Source organism: Geospiza fortis, unplaced genomic scaffold (genome assembly GCF_000277835.1).
Source record: "Geospiza fortis unplaced genomic scaffold, GeoFor_1.0 scaffold61, whole genome shotgun sequence".
Lineage (NCBI taxonomy): Eukaryota > Metazoa > Chordata > Aves > Passeriformes > Thraupidae > Geospiza > Geospiza fortis.
In genome coordinates this window covers 980,046-999,544 of record NW_005054430.1, presented here as the reverse complement: position 1 = coordinate 999,544, position 19,499 = coordinate 980,046, and the positions used below count along the sequence as shown (strand labels likewise).

General features: G+C 38.9%; 1 protein-coding gene across 1 annotated transcript in view; it reads right to left on the bottom strand.

Moving 5' to 3' along the window:
• LRGUK (leucine rich repeats and guanylate kinase domain containing) overlaps positions 1-19,499 on the bottom strand; it is a gene marked incomplete at its 5' end in the record, with an annotated part of 48,456 nt that overhangs the window by 20,042 nt on the left and 8,915 nt on the right. The window contains 6 exons of the mRNA XM_031061889.1: positions 180-276; positions 4,716-4,835; positions 9,646-9,752; positions 10,972-11,058; positions 11,665-11,745; positions 15,389-15,532. Coding sequence (XP_030917749.1) covers positions 180-276; positions 4,716-4,835; positions 9,646-9,752; positions 10,972-11,058; positions 11,665-11,745; positions 15,389-15,532 — 636 coding nt within the window. The remainder of the gene's footprint in view (positions 1-179; positions 277-4,715; positions 4,836-9,645; positions 9,753-10,971; positions 11,059-11,664; positions 11,746-15,388; positions 15,533-19,499) is intronic.

Here is a 19,499-nt window from a genome sequence, read left to right as displayed (position 1 = left end):
AACATATAATATATAATATATAACATATAATATATAATATATTTACATATAAATCTATACATATATATTAAATATACAAATATATAAAAAATATAAAAATAAACCAGGCTTGGACAGAGAAGTTGAGTTCACCGTGGGAGCAGGAAAAAAGCTCCAAGGGACAGGAGCCAGGAACTTACTGCTTTCACCATTTTGTCAAATTCCTCTTCACAAATGAAATGATAATCCATCCTGTTTTCTTCCCCAAAATAAGCTTTCCTGGTGGTGTGGCAGGGCCTGGCAGATTTATGGGATAAAAAAAGAAATAACCAGGTTTCAATCCCTGCAGCAGCTCTGGAATCGCAGTGAGGAGGAAAGGGGGGGAAAGCAAGGAAACTAGAAATAATTTGATTTTTAAGCAGCGAAGAAATACGAGAAATAGAAAGCGGTGCAAATCACACCCCTAAATGCTGGGGGTTTGAAAGATTGCCCCATAAATACACCCCAAAAAAGTGAAATTGAACGTGGTGCTTCGGTTATAAATCCCTCCCCAGCGCAGCCTGGCCTGAGCTGGAGCTGTCACGGCAGCCTGCGACTCAGAAATGATGAACCCATTTCTTTTTCCCCAATTCTGTCAGGCTTGGGGATGATATAAAGTCCAATCCTAAAAGTGGAAAAGGAGCTGGGCTGAACTGTGAGGTTAAGAAAAAGTCCAATTTTTAAACAGATGGTTATGGGGAAGGGAGCGACAATCCTGCAAGTGGGGAGAAAATTGGGATAAAAGGGAGGGAAAGGAAAAACGCAGCTACCTCAGCTTCACACCAGGATAAAACACTAAAATCCCACCCAAATCCCCCCCAAAAAACCCCAAAACCCAGCGAATTCATGCAGGTAGCAGTTTAATACTGAAGGATTCAGTGGGTCTGGTTCTGTTTGAAAATCAGATTTTTTCCCTTTTTTCTGCTTTGCCTTTAAAGTGGGAAAAGATTTTTCTCCCAATTTTCTGCTTTGCTGATCTTCCCACCAGGATAAAACACTAAAAACTCACCAAAAAACCCCCAAAATCAGATAATTAATGCAGGTAACAATTAGAGACTCAAATATACGGTTGGTCCAGGTCTGTTTGAAAATCAGATTTTCCTCCTCTTTTCTGCTTTGCCATTAAAGTGGGAAAAAAGGCAGGGAAAGGAATTCCCTGTCATCCCATGAGGATAAACCTCAGCCACCAGGCCAAAATCCACTAAAATTACCCAAAAAATCCCCAAAAAACCTCAAAATAAACCCTCCAAAATCCTCCAGTTAATTAATGCAGGAAAAAATTAGAGACTGAAATATTCAGGGGCTCTGGGTCTGTTTGAAAATTCGATTTTCCTCCTTGTTTCTTGTTTGCATTTAATATGGGAAAAAAGGCAGGGAAAGGAATTCCCTGTCATCCCATGAGGATAAACCTCAGCCACCAGGGTGAAACACTAAAAATCCACTAAAAAAACCCCCCAAAAATCCCTAAAAAATCCCCAAAAAAACTTCACTCTTGAATTCTAACCTGCATTAATTAACTGAAGGATTCAGTGGGTCTGGTTCTGTTTGAAAATCAGAATAATTAGAGACTGAAATATTCAGGGGCTCTGGGTCTGTTTGAAAATTCGATTTTCCTCCTTGTTTCTTGTTTGCATTTAATATGGGAAAAAAGGCAGGGAAAGGAATTCCCTGTCATCCCATGAGGATAAACCTCAGCCACCAGGGTGAAACACTAAAAATCCACTAAAAAAACCCCAAAAATCCCTAAAAAATCCCCCCCAAAATACTTCACTCTTGAATTCTAACCTGCATTAATTAACTGAAGGATTCAGTGGGTCTGGTTCTGTTTGAAAATCAGGTTTTTTTTCCAGTTTTCTGCTTTGCCATTAAAGTGGGAAAAAAGGCAGGGAAAGGAATTTCCTGAGATCCCATAAGGACAAACTTCAACCACCAGGCCAAAACACTAAAAACTCATTTAAAAAACCCCAAAATACCTAAAAAACCCCCAAAATCCCCCAGTTAATTAATGCAGGTAACAAATTGAGCCTGAAGTATTGAGTGGATCTGGTTCTGGTTGAAAATCAGATTTTTTCCCATTTTTTTCTGCTTTGCCAATAAACTGGGAAAAAGGCAGGGAAAGGAATGCCCAGCCATCCCATAAGGACAAACCTCAGCCACTAGGATGAAACACTAAATACCAACTAAAATGCCCAAAAAATCCACCCAAAACCCCCAAAAAATCCCTAAAGAAACCACCCCAAAATCCCCCAGTTAATTAATGCAGAAAATCAGATTTTTCTCCTCATTTCTCCTCATTTCTCCCATGAGAAATGGGCTGGAAAGCAGTAAAAATTCTGTGTCAGCATCAGAGGGTGGCACTTTTTTTCCCCCCCCAAAATATGAGAGCAGCGAGTAAAAATTCCCTGATTTTTTCTGGGATAACCCAAAACCCACCCAGACCATTGGAGGGGCCAGTTTTCTTGGATTTCCTGTGATTTTTATCCATTTCAGCCTTTTTTTAATTGCAGGGCCATGTTTACATTCATGCTGCCAGAATATCTTGCAGAAAATCCGTTTTGAATGAGCAGAATGTTTGAAATTTCCGGGCAGAAAATCGCTCCAACCTCCCCGCGAATAATTAAAAACACAACTTTTGTTCGATGGTTGACAATTTTCTGCTCTGGTAAAGTTCTGTCTATTCCCTTTTTTTAAAAATTTGATTTTTTATTTTCCCCCCTCGTCCGTGGAAGTTGTAGGGAATGAAACACACGATGGAAAAATGCTCTTCAAAAAACAAAAAAAATCCAAAACAAAACAAAAAAAACCCCAAAAACTCCCCAAAAAACCCAAAAAAACCCCCAAAAAGACCCTCAGAGAATATCTGAATAATTCCAAATGGAGTGGAATTTGTCATTTCTAAAATATGGATTTAAATAAAGGGGGGGAAAGGAATTTTTACAGTTGCAAAACAGATTTTCCCCTTAAATTGAAAATGAATGGATAAATTAATGCCATAAATAAATGGGGAATTAAGGGGATGCAGAGCAGGATTTTTTGGGGTTTTGATTTCTTTATTTTTTTGGTTGTGGTTTTTCATTTTTGGGGGTTTTTTTGGAGCTTTTTTTGGTTCTTTTGGGGTTTTTATTTGGTTTTTTTTGGTTTTTTTTTGCTTGGGTTTTTTGGGCGGCTTGGGTTTTAAGGTCTTTTTTGTTTTGGTTTGTGATTTTTTTATTTCTGGTTGTGAGGTTTTTTTGCATGTTTTGGGGGGTTTTTTGTTTGTTTTGGTCTGTGGGGTTTTTTCCTTTTGTTCTTTTATTATGTTTTTTGTTTGGTTAGTTTCTGTTTTGGTTTCTGGGTTTTATGTTTGGTTTCTGGTTTGGTTTTAATTTGTTTCTTTTGGTTTTGTTTCTTTTCTGGTTTGGTTTGTGATTTTCATTTGTTTCTTTCATTTTAATTTGTTCTCTGTTTCGGTTTGTGTTTTAATTTGTTTTGATTTTGTTTATTTTCTATTTTGATTTGTGATTTTCATTTATTTTTTTAGTTTTCATTTGTTCCTTTTCTGTTTTGATTTTTGGGTTTATTTGCTTGTTTGTTTGAGTTTTAGTTTGTGATTTTCATTTGTTTGTTTGTTTGATGTTTATTTTCTGTTTTGATTTGTGATTTTCATTTGTTTGTTTTGTTTTAGTTTGTTTTCTGGTTTGATTTGTGATTTTTATTTATTTTGTTTTCATTTGTTTATTTTTGTTTTGATTTGTGATTTTCATTTGTTTATTTCATTTTCATTTGTTTTCTGGTTTGGTTTGTGACTTTCTTGTATTTATTTCATTTTCATTTGTTTATTTTCTGTTTTGATTTGTGGGTTTATTTGCTTGTTTGTTTTCGTTTGTGATTTTCATTTGTTTGTTTGTTTGACGTTTATTTTCTGTTTTAGTTTGTGATTTTCATTTGTTTGTAGTTACATTTATTTATTTTGTTTGATGTTGTTTATTTTCTATTTTGATTTGTGATTTTCATTGGCTTATTTTGTATTCATTTGTTTATTTTCTGTTTTGATTTGTGGGTTTATTTGCTTGTTTGTTTTCGTTTGTGATTTTCATTTGTTTGTTTGACGTTGTTTATTTTCTGTTTTAGTTTGTGATTTTCATTTGTTTGTGGTTACATTTCTTTATTTTGTTTTCATTTGTTTATTTTCTATTTTGATTTGTGATTTTCATTGGTTTCACTTTCTGTCTGACAAATTACAAATTTGCTAATTCAAATAGCTTCTCTCTCATTAACAATCCACCCAACCAAGCCTCGAGAAGACACAAAACCACAGCAAAATTCTTTGGTTTTGAACTTTCCAAAAACAAAAAAAAACCCCACAAACCAAACCAGCAGCAATTCCAACCTTGATCCTTTGGTGGTTTTTTTTGATCCTTTGGTGATTTTTTTTGATCCTTTGGTGGTTTTTTTTGATCCTTTGGTGTTTTTGATCCTTTGGTGATTTTTTTGATCCTTTGGTGATTTTTTTTGATCCTTTGGTGGTGTTTTTGATCCTTTGGTGATTTCTTTGATCCTTTGGTGGTTTTTTTTGATCCTTTGGTGGTGTTTTTGATCCTTTGGTGATTTTTTTGATCCTTTGGTGATTTCTTTGATCCTTTGGTGATTTTTTTGATCCTTTGGTGATTGTTTTTGATCCTTTGGTGGTGTTTTTAAGCCCAGGGAGCAGAACTTACCCAAATCTGAAGAAAGTCTTGAATTGTCTGCAGATTTTGAGCGAAAGTTGCCTCCTGCCCCCGGCCACCGGGCCCACCAGCACCAGCATGGGGTAGGGATCATCCAGGGTGGGCAAAGTGCTGCAAAAAAGCAATTAATTCCCATTAATTCACACCTAAAAATCAAATTTTGGCCGCTTTTCCGAAAGCTTTGCAGAGATCTGATCGCCCCTTCGACTCATCTCAGCTCGTTCATAAAAATCAAGGCGCTCTAAATGTAAAAATGGCATTAAAAACGGCTTTAAAAACTCTTTTTTAAAAGGACTAATGTTGTTTTTATTCTGATTTTCAGCCTTTTCTAAAGGGCTGGGATTTCCTGGTTTTGGTGTTTTGGTTTTTTGTTTTTTGGGTTTTTTTGTGGGTTTTTTTTTGTTTGTTTTTGGTTTTTTTTGATGTTTTTTGTTTGTTTGTTTGTTTTTATAGAACAGTGAAAAATACTTTTTTAAATGTGTAAGATTTCATATAATGTCATATGGGAGAAAGCCAAGATTAGGAAAAAAAGAAAAAGAAAACTAAAGTGAACAACAGTCCTTGAACATTCTTTTTCTAAAGCATAGTAATGGCTTATCATACCATTGTTTTGCTTATGCCCTGTTTTGTAGTATATATAAAACACATGATTTGTAAAAACAGGTTACTCAGTTAACAGTGTTTGAAGAGAGAGAGCCACCTCCTTATACTGGTTGACATTGTATTTGCAAGCGTGTACTTTGAGATAAAGTGTGAGAATGCAGGAATGTTAAACAAACTGAAACCAAATTCATCCCTGATATAACTCTAATGAAGTCAATGGAACAACATAAGGTAAGAACTTGGCATAGTGTTCCTCTATGATAAATTAACCACTTAAATCAAAACACTGGCATTTTTTTATTCAAGCTCTGATTTATGTTAAGGCAACAATAAATACCTTCACACAATGTTCCTCTTATTCTTGAATATCCCTTTTGACATAAAGGAAAAGATAAGAAAATAATAGAAGAAAAGATAAGAAAATAATACAAGAAAATAATAGAAGAGAAAAATACAAGACCATAAATATAAGAAAATATAAGAAAAGATAGGAAAATAATATAGAAAAATATAAGAAAATAAAATATATTTATAGAATATATTTATTTTACCATCCTTCTCACAAATAACTCGTTCTTTAAGGAATAAAGACAACATTCCAATATAATCAAGGAGGAAAATAATTCCAAAATCATGGCTTTACTTTTATTTTAAGAGCAGCAAAGCTCCTCTGTTCCCTACCAGGATCTATGGATATAATTAGCAGAAAAAGCTGATTAGCACGATAAATTAAAATCCTGCAGAAGGTAAAAATTCCCTTGAAAAATCCATTCTGAAAGAACCATTTCAAATTTGAGAAAAAAGCTGAAGTGAGGAAGGGTCCAAACTTGATCAGGATGTCGCAGAAAAGTTCGTTTTTGTCTCAAGTTCATTATTTTTGTGAATAATTACGGCAAGGCAGTGCTGGGGAAAAAAAAACAACTTTTATTTTCCACATCAAATCCTGGAATGGGGTGGGTTGGACGGGAATTTAAATCCCAAAATTCAAAATTCAAATTCTCTTCAATAAATTCCCAATTTTCCCTGTCCTCAGATTCCTGGGATTTAGGATTTCCTCAGGAGAACATTCCCATAATCCTGTCCTTCACCACATCACCACTAAAAATGTAGAAGTTCCTACAGCTTGGAAGAAGATTCTGGAAGAGTTTTGTGCTCATTATTCAAATTTCTTTGTCTTTGTGGGCACTGCTGTGAAAGATTAACAGATTTTAAGGCCAAAAGGGATTATTTTGATGATCTAAATTATAATCCCCTCATCCCACTTGGAATTCCCCAAGTTGGTTCCTGTTCCAGGCTTGGAAAATGCAGAATTGCTCTGGCACCTTTCCTTATTCAAGGAAATTTTACACCCAATAAATCATCCCTTGATGAGATCATGCTCAAAATTCAAATTCTCTTCAATAAATTCCCGATTTTCCCTGTCCTCGGATTCCTGGGATTTAGGATTTCCTCAGGAGAACATTTCCATAATCCTGTCCATCATCACATCACCATTTCTGGGTTCCCAACTCTGAAAGTTTGGGGTTCTTACAGCTTGGAAGAAGATTCTGGAAAAGAGTTTTGGGCTCATAATTCAAATTTCTTTGTCTTTGTGGGCACTGCTGTGAAAGATTAACAAATTTTAAGACCAAAAGAGATTATTTTGATGATCTAAATTATAATCCCACTTGGAATTCCCCAAGTTGGTTCCTGTTCCAGGCTTGGAAAATGCGGAATTCCTCTGGCACCTTTCCTTCCACGAGGAAATGTTACACCCAATAAATCATCCCTTGATGAGATCACGCTCAAAATTCAAATTCTCTTCAATAAATTCCCGATTTTCCCTGTCCTCGGATTCCTGGGATTTAGGATTTCCTCAGGAGAACATTCCCATAATCCTGTCCTTCACCACATCACCATTTCTGGGTTCTCAACACAAAATCTGGGGATTCCTACAGCTTGGAAGAAGATTCTGGAAGAGTTTTGTGCTCATTATTCAAATTTCTTTGTCTTTGTGGGCACTGCTGTGAAAGATTAACAGATTTTAAGGCCAAAAGGGATTATTTTGATGATCTAAATTATAATCCCCTCATCCCACTTGGAATTCCCCAAGTTGGTTCCTGTTCCAGGCTTGGAAAATGCGGAATTCCTCTGGCACCTTTCCTTCCACGAGGAAATGTTACACCCAATAAATCATCCCTTGATGAGATCACGCTGAAAATTCAAATTCTCTTCAATAAATTCCCGATTTTCCCTGTCCTTGGATTCCTGGGATTTAGGATTTCCTCAGGAGAACATTTCCATAATCCTGTCCTTCACCACATCACCATTTCTGGGTTCTCAACACAAAATCTGGGGATTCCTACAGCTTGGAAGAAGATTCTGGAAAGGAGTTTTGGGCTCATAATTCAAATTTCTTTGTCTTTGTGGGCACTGCTGTGAAAAATTAATCAATTTTAAGACCAAAAGGGATTATTTTGATTATCTAAACCATCATCCCACTTGGAATTCCCCAAGGTGGTTCCTGTTTCCAGCCCAATGCCTGGGGTTCCACGAGATCCTATTTGAGTTGAAAACCTTCCACTTGTGGAGAACTCTTGGCAAATTGTTCCAGTGATTAATTATTTTAATTGTCAAAAAGAATCATGCTCTGAATGGGTTCCTCCTCAACAGCCAGGTACCAAAGATCATCCTGTCCTGGCCCAACAGACTGGTAAAGTTAAATTAAATTAAATTAAATTAAATTAAATTAAATTAAATTAAATTAAATTTCTGCTCCTCATGTTGTCACTCTGAGCAACATTTTCAAATGTCACCTGCATCTCTAGGAGGGGAAAATACCCATAATATTCACTGGTCTGTTACCACGTAATTACAGAAAAAAAAAATCAAATTGAGAGAGAGAAGAAAAGAATAGGAAATTCAATGTTTTGTGCCTGCAGGACAGGCAAGAATAAAAAACTTTCTGCTTTGTTTTCAGGTTTGATTTGCAATAATAAAGATATCACGGACCCAGAATTAATTATAACCCGATGGAGAAAGAGAGATGCAAATGAACTCCCCCAGTCTGGTTCCAAAAGGAATTTTAGGGTGGAAAGGGCAATAATCATTAGGAAGATTTCATTAATGACTCTGGGGCGCTTTCCAGCTGAGCCCCAGCCAACGCTCCAGGCGTCATTAACAATTTTTGGGGCTGGGCTGATGTTTTTGTGTTTGTGTGCACGATTCCTCTAGCAGAAGGCAGAATTCCTTCTTTCCATCAATCCAAAATCCACTAAGCAAATATTTAAACACAGCCCTGGAAAAAAAAAATAAATCTGTGCCTTTAGGGCTTTTTTTTTTAAAGAAGAAAAATAATCCAATTTTGTGGGTTTATTTTAAGAAATCTCCATCCTTGCAAAAATAAAGAAATCTTTGTTTTTAAAAGAATTCTCAGAGCTGGTGTCACTACTGGGAAGGCTCCTGTTTGTTGTGGATGATCCCAGAAAACTGAGTCACAATAAAAATACAAATTTCTGAGTTACTAAATCTTGGATTTTTCCATCAGGTTACTCAGTTATGAATTAATTCAGCACCAAAATGGGGTGTGGGGCACAAAGCTGGGCTTTGGAGGGAGAACCGCCCTGCAAAAGGAGCGGGCTTTCCTCCCCAGCATGGCTGAATTTTGACAGAATAATAATAATAATAATGATGATAATTTCTGCTGTATTCCATCAGATTATGTGGAAGAATTTTCCAAGAATTCCTCAAATATCGCAACAAAGCTGCAGAGCAGCAAAAATTCCATTTTTTCAGAGGAGAAACCAGACTGGGAGGAGTCACCTGGGAAAAGAGCATCCACCTGCCTGTGCCTTCCATGCTTTTCATGGAATCATCTCCTCCTTCTACTAAGACACTGAAATTTCCCCTTATGAACACGAAATGTGCCCCAAAATCCCCAAACAGAATAATTTTATCCCAACAGGATGCTGCAGTGGGGAGAGAAGGCGTTGGCAGAAGCGGAAGGAGAAATTTTCCAGCTCTCTGCTGCCTCCAGGGATTTTTCCTTTGGGCAAGGGGAGGAATTTTGCATCTCTCGTTTGCGGTGCAAATGCCCATCTGCTCCAACAGCTTTGAGGAAAGCGAGAGGAGCCGTGGACAATCTGTCTCAGACTTTTAGAGGTGAATGAAAAGCTTCGTTTCGTCATCAATTCGGACCAAATCAGCTTTGCCTCGTTTCCAGGCTGCCGGCAGAATCCTGCAGGATTTTCCTCCTCGGGAAAAAACGTCCCTCTGAAGGTGACAAAATCCTGCTGTGCCTGAGTGGCACCGTCAGGAGCAGCTGGAGAAAGGAACTCACCTGTTGAGGACTCCCTGGGGCTGCATAGAGTGGTACAGAAGCTGAGTCCTGTGATCGTCAGCAGCCACGACCTCTGCAGGAGGCGCCTCTTTGTTCACAGCAGCCACCTGGTCCAAAATTTTAGGAAAGGGGATGGGAAAAGAAGGGGAGCAGTGATGGAATTGTTAACAGGTGGAAAAGTCTTGGGTGATCATCGGGAATGAGGATGGGTTGGTGTGGTTGAGGGTCAGGATTTGTGGTGGGCTTGGTTGGGAGCAGAAATCTGGGGATTGGAAAGATGATTTGAGGGGGGGATGGATGGATGGATGGATGCATGGATGGATGGATGATGGATGAGGGATGGATGGATGGATGGATGCATGGATGGATGGATGATGGATGAGGGATGGATGGATGGATGGATGCATGGATGGATGGATGATGGATGAGGGATGGATGGATGGATGGATGCATGGATGGATGGATGATGGATGAGGGATGGATGGATGGATGGATGCATGGATGGATGGATGATGGATGAGGGATGGATGGATGGATGGATGCATGGATGGATGGATGATGGATGAGGGATGGATGGATGGATGGATGCATGGATGGATGGATGATGGATGAGGGATGGATGGATGGATGGATGCATGGATGGATGGATGATGGATGAGGGATGGATGGATGGATGGATGCATGGATGGATGGATGATGGATGAGGGATGGATGGATGGATGGATGCATGGATGGATGGATGATGGATGAGGGATGGATGGATGGATGGATGCATGGATGGATGGATGATGGATGAGGGATGGATGGATGGATGGATGCATGGATGGATGGATGATGGATGAGGGATGGATGGATGGATGGATGCATGGATGGATGGATGATGGATGAGGGATGGATGGATGGATGGATGATGGAATTCCATCAGATCACATGGAAAATTTTCCAAGAATTCCTCAAATATCACAACACACCTGCAGAGCAGCAAAAATTCCATTTTTCCAGAGGAGAAACCAGACTGGGAGGAGTCACCTGGGGATGGTGAGGCTGGAAAAAGAGCATCCACCTGCCTGTCCTTTCCATGATTTTCATGGAATCATCTCCTCCTTCCACTAAAACACTGAAATTTCCCCTTATGAACACAAAACGTGCCCCAAACAGCATCTGCAGCAAGCAAATCCCGGTTCAGGCTCCACAGCAGGGAAAAGTTTCCAACCCTACAGAATTTCTGTCAAGCAGGATTTTGGAGGTGGGGTTTGCTACAACTGCAAGCCTGGATTTTGTATTATTTATTTAGAAAATTTCCAGAATGAAATGATGTTTTCTTACCTTTTCTTCCACTGAGACCTTTTTGAGATCCAGTTCTGTGACTTGGAGCAACATGAAAATCGCTGAGAGCCAATAACTGCCTTGTTCCTGAGGGGAAAAATTTCCATTTTGTCAAAAAAAAAACAACTAAATTTCATCCAGCCAATATTGAATTCCAATCAGCTAAAATTAAATTTGTGTTAATAAATTGCAAAATAAAAGTTTTTTTTTTTACCCTGAAGGGTGTCAAGGCACTGCCCAAACTGAGCCCTCACAGCTGCAGCAAGAGCTTTGTTCAAAAGTTTGTAACCAAAATATTCAAATGGCCAAGATGGGGATTTAAAAATGGAAAGGGATTTGATCAGACTTTGCTTAGGAGAAGGAAAAGCCTCTCAGATTATGGAAAATCAGGAATAAGACTATTTCAGGTACTTTTTCCTGCTAATTTTATTGCAGGCCGTGACAGACCAGCCTCATAAAGGACAATAAAAACCTGGTAATTACAAGAAAAAATTAATAACTCTTAATATTTTTCTTCTTTCTGGTGTTGGGAATGACCATAAAATTCACCCCAAATTTAGAAATCACAAGGCTTGGGATAGAATTGTCTTTGATCACTCAGGACAAATGACCTGCCCACTTCTAGAGACAGAAACTGGGGCTAAAAGCATTCAAACCATCAGGTTCAGGTTCTCATTCCTGGCTCTTTCTTACCTGTAGAGGGTTTTTTAGAAGATTTAAATCCCTGAGGAGAGGCAGATCCTCAATCCATTTCAGCTCGCTCAGCTCAGCCACCTGAGCAGGGACAGAAACAGAGCATAAGTCAGAATCCAGGAGAGCTGGGCAGGGAAAATGAACTATTTTCATGCCTGCTCTCCAAATCTGGGCATAAAAAAAATAATTCTAAATCACAAAAGGGATTTAGACGTTAACTGCACTCAGTGAGGCACTTCCACACAAAAGGAGATGACTTGGCTGCTAGCTGGAGCAGCAGGATAATCCACACAGCCATTTCCAAGCACCTGCATTTTCCCAGCTCTTTCAAATGTCAAGCCCTGACACATTTGGCTTTTCTCGTGCTGATGTGCTGGAGCGAGGCAATTCTGCAGTGAAATTCGTGCTCGGGCTGGGTAGTTTTTGAAAAAAAAAAAAAATCCTTCTAAGAGTTTCTTATCGCTGAAATTCAAGTTCATCCTAAACATGCAAGGACAAAAATCCCGGTCCTTTTTAAACCAAGGGTAACCAAGGACTTTCTTAACCAAAATCCTGGTCCTTTTTTAACCAAAGATAACCAAGGACTTTCTTAACCGAAATCCTGGTCCTTTTTTAACCAAGGACTTTTTTAACCAAAATCCTGGTCCTTTTTTAACCGAGGTTAACCAAGGACTTTCTTAACCAAAATCATGGTCCTTTCTTAACCAACGACTTTTTTAACCAAGTGAACTTGGTTAAAAATCTGAACTTGGTTAAAAAAGGAGCAGGATTTCTGTCCTTGGATGTGTCCAGAGGGACAAATGAGGGAATCCAGAGGTTCCAGCCTATTTGGGGTCTCAGCTGTGCCCAAAGGAAAACTGGGTGCTCGGTTATTGGGGTAGTTAAAAAAGAAATCCTTCTAAGAGTTTCTTTTCACTGAAGTTCATGTTCATCCCACAGATGAACTTGGTGAAAAAAGGAGCAGGATTTTTGTCCTCGGATGTGTCCAGAGGGATAAACCAGGGAATCCAGAGGGTCCAGCCTCTGGATTTGGGGTCTCAGCTGTGCACAAAGGGCACTCAGTTATTGGGGTCTGCACTGGCCAGGTATATACAGACACAATGGGACGGGACTGCTTTGGAATGCGTCGGGAACTGTTTATTTTCTAGAATCTTTCTAATCCATAGTTTTGTCTATGTAAAGATCTTGACAGTTCGCAATCCAGGCAGCAAGTCAAAGAATCTTCTTGTTACAAAATGCCAAATACTCGTCTTAGCCAATTACACAGAGCAAATGAATATTGGCGGTGAATTACTAGACTCAGACAAATTAGACTGTTTTCGAGTTTTAAATCTCAATTTTGTTTTTGAGACACCTTCTAAAGCAGTATTACATTTTTTGCATCGCATTTCTGACTGGGAGGACTCAGTTGGAAAATTGCCAGCGTTAAGCCGTGAGCTTAAAAGACTAATTTTTCCTTCGGTAGAAGTAGAAACAGATTTTAAAATTCTAACATTATCCATTTGAGTTTGCACAGAAGCTTTTTTAAATTCTCTTGCTTTCTCCCCCCTTTTCCCCCTGGACAAAACGATTTTAATTTCACCAGGCTCTGGGTCAACGCTCGATGCCTCTGTGTTTCTCTCTGCCTTGTCCTCTGAAAACAAAGCTCTATTCACAGAAACAGCAGTTTCTGTATCTGAGTCTGCAGAAAACTCAGGGAGAGAATTAGAACAATCCACCAGAAAAGGATTCTTGGAATTGCAAAACAACCTGCCCGCTTGAATCACAGTCGAGGAAGTCTCTCTTAAAGACAATGCATAAAACCTTATTCATAAGTCTAACTTTGCTATGGAAACTTTTGGCAACTTAGAAAGCTATTCTGAAATACTCAAACATAGATCTATCGTTCTATTCCTCACGTCTTCCCTAGAGCTCATAGGCTGCATCAGCAATATTAATAATTCTGTCATAACTGAGGCCTGTCTGTTTTCCCACAAACCTCAAACCCTCTAACTTTATGGATTCCCACAGGGTCAATCGAGGTTTGTGCGACCCAAACCAACCCGGTTTTCTGCTGAAAAATGGAATTAAAGGATCACTGAGGAATGGGTTGGGTTGGAAGGACCTTCAAACCTTCAAACCCATCCGGTGCCATGGGCAGGGGCGTCTCCCACTGTCCCAGGGGGCTCCAGCCTGGCCTGGGACACTGCCAGGGCTCCAGGACTGCTCTGGGAATTCCGGCCCAGCCAGGAATTCCAGCCCCAAATCCAACCTAAATCTCTCCCCTTTTACTGCAGAACCATTCCCTTTTCTCCTGTCTGTGTTTTCCCATTTAAAAATCCTCTCTCCATCTCTTTCACGGCCTCTTTTAAATCCTGAAAGCCCAACTGAACCTAAAAGCCTCCAGATTCTCCCTAATTTATACTCAATCCTTTTAAAGTGCCTAAAAACATAAACCTCAACCACAGCCTGCTCTAAACTCACTTTGAGATAGGAATAACCCCACTCAGGACAGTTTTGGTGAAGTTAAATGTGATTTAAGTGGATTTCTTCAATAAATCCCAGAATTCCAGCCATCAACAGTTGGAAATCATTGAGTGTTTTACAAGGGACACATTTGCAGCTGGACCTGTTGCGCCCATTTTTTAAAAAACCAAGAATTTAAGATCATTCTTAATGGTTGTGAGTTGAACTAACTCCCTGTGTTAATTAATTAAAACTCCTCTTTAAATTATTCTTCAGAAGGCAACGTTCAAAAAAAACCCCCAAAAAGTTCAAAATAACATTCAAAAAACTCATTGAACAGTTTCATTGACATCATTCAAAGAGGCAAGTTTGGATGAGGTAAAATCAAGAGTTTTTCTGTGCTGTAAAGAACAGTGGAAAATAAATAAGGCACTGGAAGTGGTGTAATTAATGTCAATAACGAGCACACCATTAGAGAGTTTCCTGTCTGCTGCAATTGAGGCACCTTTAAATGTCAGGCAGGAAAAAAAAAGAATGCACAGAGACTTGAATTAAATCCACTTGCAAAGAGAGAAAAATGACAGAAAATGTTCCACTGCTGCTTTATATTTTTGTTTTCTTAGATTATCTTTTTTTTTCACATGGCTTTGACGTCAAAGTGATTCATGAATTGATTTTTTTTTTCAGTTGAGGATGCTGGAAGATCAATATCAAAATTATTGTGGATATTTGGCTTGGCATTCAAAATTCAAAAGAGTTGGATGGTGCCATTGTGTTTCCAGCACAGAAAATTGTGCTGCATAAAAAAATCCACTTTTTAACAGTTTTTTTGGGGTTTTTTTGCAGTTCTGCTTTGCAGGGAGTTTCCAGCCGAGAGCTCAGAAGAATCTGCGGTCAGAAAATTGGGCTGGGAGGTATTAACAACCCCCCCAGAGGCCAGGCAGCAGCAGAGGGGTGCTGTAAGTAAAGATCTTCTGGAATAATCGAGGTGGAAAATCTGCAAACTCATCCCTGCCTGACCCACGCAGGGGAGCCCTGCAAATCCTCAGGGAGTGAGAGCACCAAAGTGGGACCTGAGCGAACAGAAAGCCACCTCAGATATTAAATAAGGGCTGAGAGGACGCCAGGAATCAACGCTGGAAACAGCAAAAAGAAAATAATTCAGCTTTTCTAATCATTCCCTGCACTGCTGGAGGATTTTTGGAGCCCTTCAAGGAATTGAGTGTTGAAAAATGAAAATATTCTGTGCTGTTGGAAGGAGCGGAGCTCAGTCTGGTACCTGGTTGTCCTCCAGATTGATCACCTCCAGCAGGTCGTGCTCCTCCAAGCCCTGCAGGCTGTTTATTTTATTGTTGGACAGATTCACCCTCTGCAGGTTTTTCAAGTTCTTCAGCCCATTCACCTTCTCAATCTGGTTAAAGCTCTGAGAAAGAGAATGAAAGCAGAGAAATTGCAAATAAACCTCTATAAAAAACAACGTTCCTGAGGGGAAAAAGGAGTTATTTGTTGGATTTTAGGTGTTTTTGTCATGGAGAATCCTGTCACAAATAGACCTTTCTGCATTAGCCTCATGCACATCCCAATGTGTTATATTTCTGCAGATAAACCTCTATGGAAAACAATTCCTTTTTTTCCTTCCGGAATGTTGTTTTCCATAGAGTTATATCTGCTGATATAACATCTATGGAAAACAGCATTCCTGAGGGAAAAAAGGAGTTATTTGTTGGATTTGAGGAGTTTTTGTCATGGAGAATCCTGTCACAAATAGACCTTTATGCAGTAGCCTCGTGCACATGCTGATGGGTTAATTTCTGCTGATAAACCTCTATGGAAAACAACATTCCTGAGGGGAAAAAATAATTATTTGTTGGATTTGAGGATCCTTCCTTGTGGAGAATCCTGTCACAAATAGGCCTTAAAGCATTTTCCTCATGCACATCCTGATGGGTTATATTTCTGCAGATATACCTCTATGGAAAACAACTCCTTTTTTTCCTTCTGGAATGTTGTTTTCCATAGAGGTGTATCTGCTGATAAACCTCTATGGAAAACAGCATTCCTGAAGGAAAAAAAAGAATTATTTGTTGGATTTGAGGATCCTTTCTTGTGGAGAATCCTCTCACAAATAGGCCTTAATGCATTTTTCTCATGCACATCCTGATGTGTTACATTTCTGCAGATATACCTCTATGGAAAACAACTCCTTTTTTTCCTTCTGGAATGTTGTTTTCCATAGAGGTGTATCTGCTGATAAACCTCTATGGAAAACAGCATTCCTGAAGGAAAAAAAAGAATTATTTGTTGGATTTGAGGATCCTTTCTTGTAGAGAATCCTGTCACAAGTAGGCCTTTCTGCATTAGCCTCGTGCACATCCCGATGCGTCACATTTCTCCTCATGGAAAAAAGGAATTACCTCTCTCCTGATTAGCTTTATCTCCAGCTCACCTTGAAGAGACAACAGCAATAAAAAGAGCTCTAATATTTTTTTAAAGACTGATGTTGGCCCCAGAACACTCTTGTCACCATCCAGCTCAAAATTTAGAAGACAGAGATGCATGGAAAATTATGGAATATATATACATAAATACATTGAATTTCCCTCTGTAATCATGGCTCTATTTACACTTGTGATTACAGAATAAATAATGAAAAAATTAAGGTAGGATAGAGAGGAGACAGGCTGAGGGTTGGGAATGTTCCCCTGGAGCAGGGAAGGCTCCAGGGAGAGCTTCCAGCACATTGCAGGGCCTGCAGGGGCTCCAGGAGAGCTGCAGAGGGACTGGGGCCAAGGCCTGCAGGGACAGCACCCAGGGAATGGCTCCCACTGCCAGAGGGCAGGCATGGATGGCATCTTGGCAATGAGGAATTCCTGGCTGGGCTGGGATTGCCAGAGCAGCTGGGGCTGCCCCTGCATCCCTGCAATGGCCAAGGCCAGGCTGGACACTGGGGCTGGAGCAGCCTGGGATGGTAGGAGGCGTCCCTGCCATGGATGGGGTGGCACTGGGTGACCTTGAAGGTCCCTTCCAACCCAAACCATTCCATAATTCCATGATTCCCTGATGTGATACCAAAATCTCTCTGGAATACATAAATCCACATTAACGCACACCAAGTGAAGGCTCCATTCGCTGTCAGCGACAGCACAGAAATGTTTAAAAAATAATAATTAAAAAAAAACAAACCAATTTTCCTGCCAATTCTTCCAGACTTTCCCACACGAAACGCCCCAAATTTTTGAGAGCCAACCCTCAGAGTTTTTTCTAATGAGGCCTTGATTTCTCACTGGCCTCCAGATGGTTTCATTCCTCAGGGCCTCACACATCAGAGAGTCATTTCTGCCCAAACTCCCACCAGGGATAACAATTCCATGCTCATCCCTGTCGCACACATTCCCAGATGGCCTCTCCACAGGATTCCTTCTCCATAACCTTGCAAATTTTATTTTTCCATCAGCCTCACCTTGTGCTAAAAGCTTGGAAGCCTCATCTCCTGTTAATAAATATTTAGGAACTGTAGAAATAAATAAGCCAGCTGACTCTAATGTTAATCCAGTTGTCTGTCCTTGACATTTTTCCTGACTTTTAAATGTTTAATTAGGTTATTAATAGCACGGAGGCTTCGTTAGACCTCTGATAATCAGGTTCAGCTCGGAGCTGGAATTGCAAAATGCTGGGCCAGAGGTGCACAGAAAATCCTGGGAACAAACGGGATTTGGGGATGGATCCTTTAAAAACACAAAATTCCTAAAGGTCCAGTTCATTAGAGCTGTGCTTCTTATTTTATTTTTTTTTCCTTTGCAAACATTGAGTGGAATTTCTTATTTTATTTTTTTCTTCTTTGCAAACATGAGCGGAATAATGAGGGTTTTTGTACAGCAAGGGAGAATTTACAGGTTTTAAAGTGTTCCTCCCAAACTTCAGAACTTTCTGCTCTTTTCAAACTTAAAAAAAAAAGCTCAAGGGGAGAAAAAGGTGATAAGAAGAAGGAATAAGAAAAGAAGGAAAGGAGAAGGAAAGGAGAAGGAGAAGGAGAAGGAGAAGGAGAAGGAGAAGGAGAAGGAGAAGGAGAAGGAGAAGGAGAAGGAGAAGGAGAAGGAGAAGGAGAAGGAGAAGGAGAGGAAAAAAGAAGAAGAAAAGAAAAAGAAGAAAAAAGAAGAAAAAAGAAGAAAAAAGAAGAAAAAAGAAGAAAAAAGAAGAAAAAAGAAGAAGAAAAAAGAATTACTATAATAATAATAATAATAATAATAGCAAATGCATTTTATTCTAATTAATTCTAATTGTTAAAGAAAATGCTCAGCTAAAACCTCTTTCCATCATTTCCACGTGGCTAATTAACAAAGACAAGCAGCGTTATCAATGGTGATATGAGCACCTCAGAACCCCAGATGAGGAACACATTCACATTTAAGACGATTTCACTGTTAACAATCTCCCAGCTTTGGACCGAGCAGATTCCCAAGGGAATTCCTGGTGGGCCTTTAAACAAACCAGGAATTCAGGGCACACAGTGGAGGAGGGACTTGCTGTGGCTCAAATTTGGATGAAAAAAAAGTATCCAAGTATTTTCAAAATATTTAGAAAAAATGCTCCTCACACTCCTAGGGCTCCTTTCAGAACATTTCCGTGGGATTTGGCCAATCTGAGCTCATCTTCCCCACTCAAAATGAGACCAAATTCCAGTTTATTGCCACTCAGAGCTCCTGGAGGTATCATAGATGTGAAATATAATTTTATTAATGCTCTTTGAACATGCTAAATGCGAACACCTTCCATGAACCCTGCAGCAGCCAAGGGCCAATCTGAGCTGGCATTTTCTACATCCAATTTTACAGAAGAGAAGAAAAAACCTTTAAATTTTTTAAAAGGATTGGAAAAATAATGTTTCTATTCCTACTAAGGGATTCATTCATTTCACTTAAAATATTTATGTGGGTGCTTAAAACTAATGTAGCCAACAGGAGCTCTGTATAGGATTTTTGGGATTTATTTTTGATGCCTCATTAAATATTTTTCACTTCTTATTATAAGGTAAAAGCTTTTTAAAAGCAGCCTGGTGCTTTTGGAGCCACTGGTTTGCATTAAAAATAGGTTTGGGTCGTGTTTCTGTGCAACATTTGTATTGTTAATTTTGAAAGTGTCTAGTATTTGTTTTATTAATTTTGAAAGTGTATAGTATTGCAGATATTTCTGTTAATTTGTTATGTAATTATCTTCATATTGATTACATTTATAAGAAATTATTATTATATTCTAAAATAAATATAATACATATATTATATGATTGTGTATTATACATAATTTACATGTATATATATGTTATATAAACATATTTTATTTATAAAATAGGTAGCCTATAATATATATAATATTTATTATATTTTATATGACAT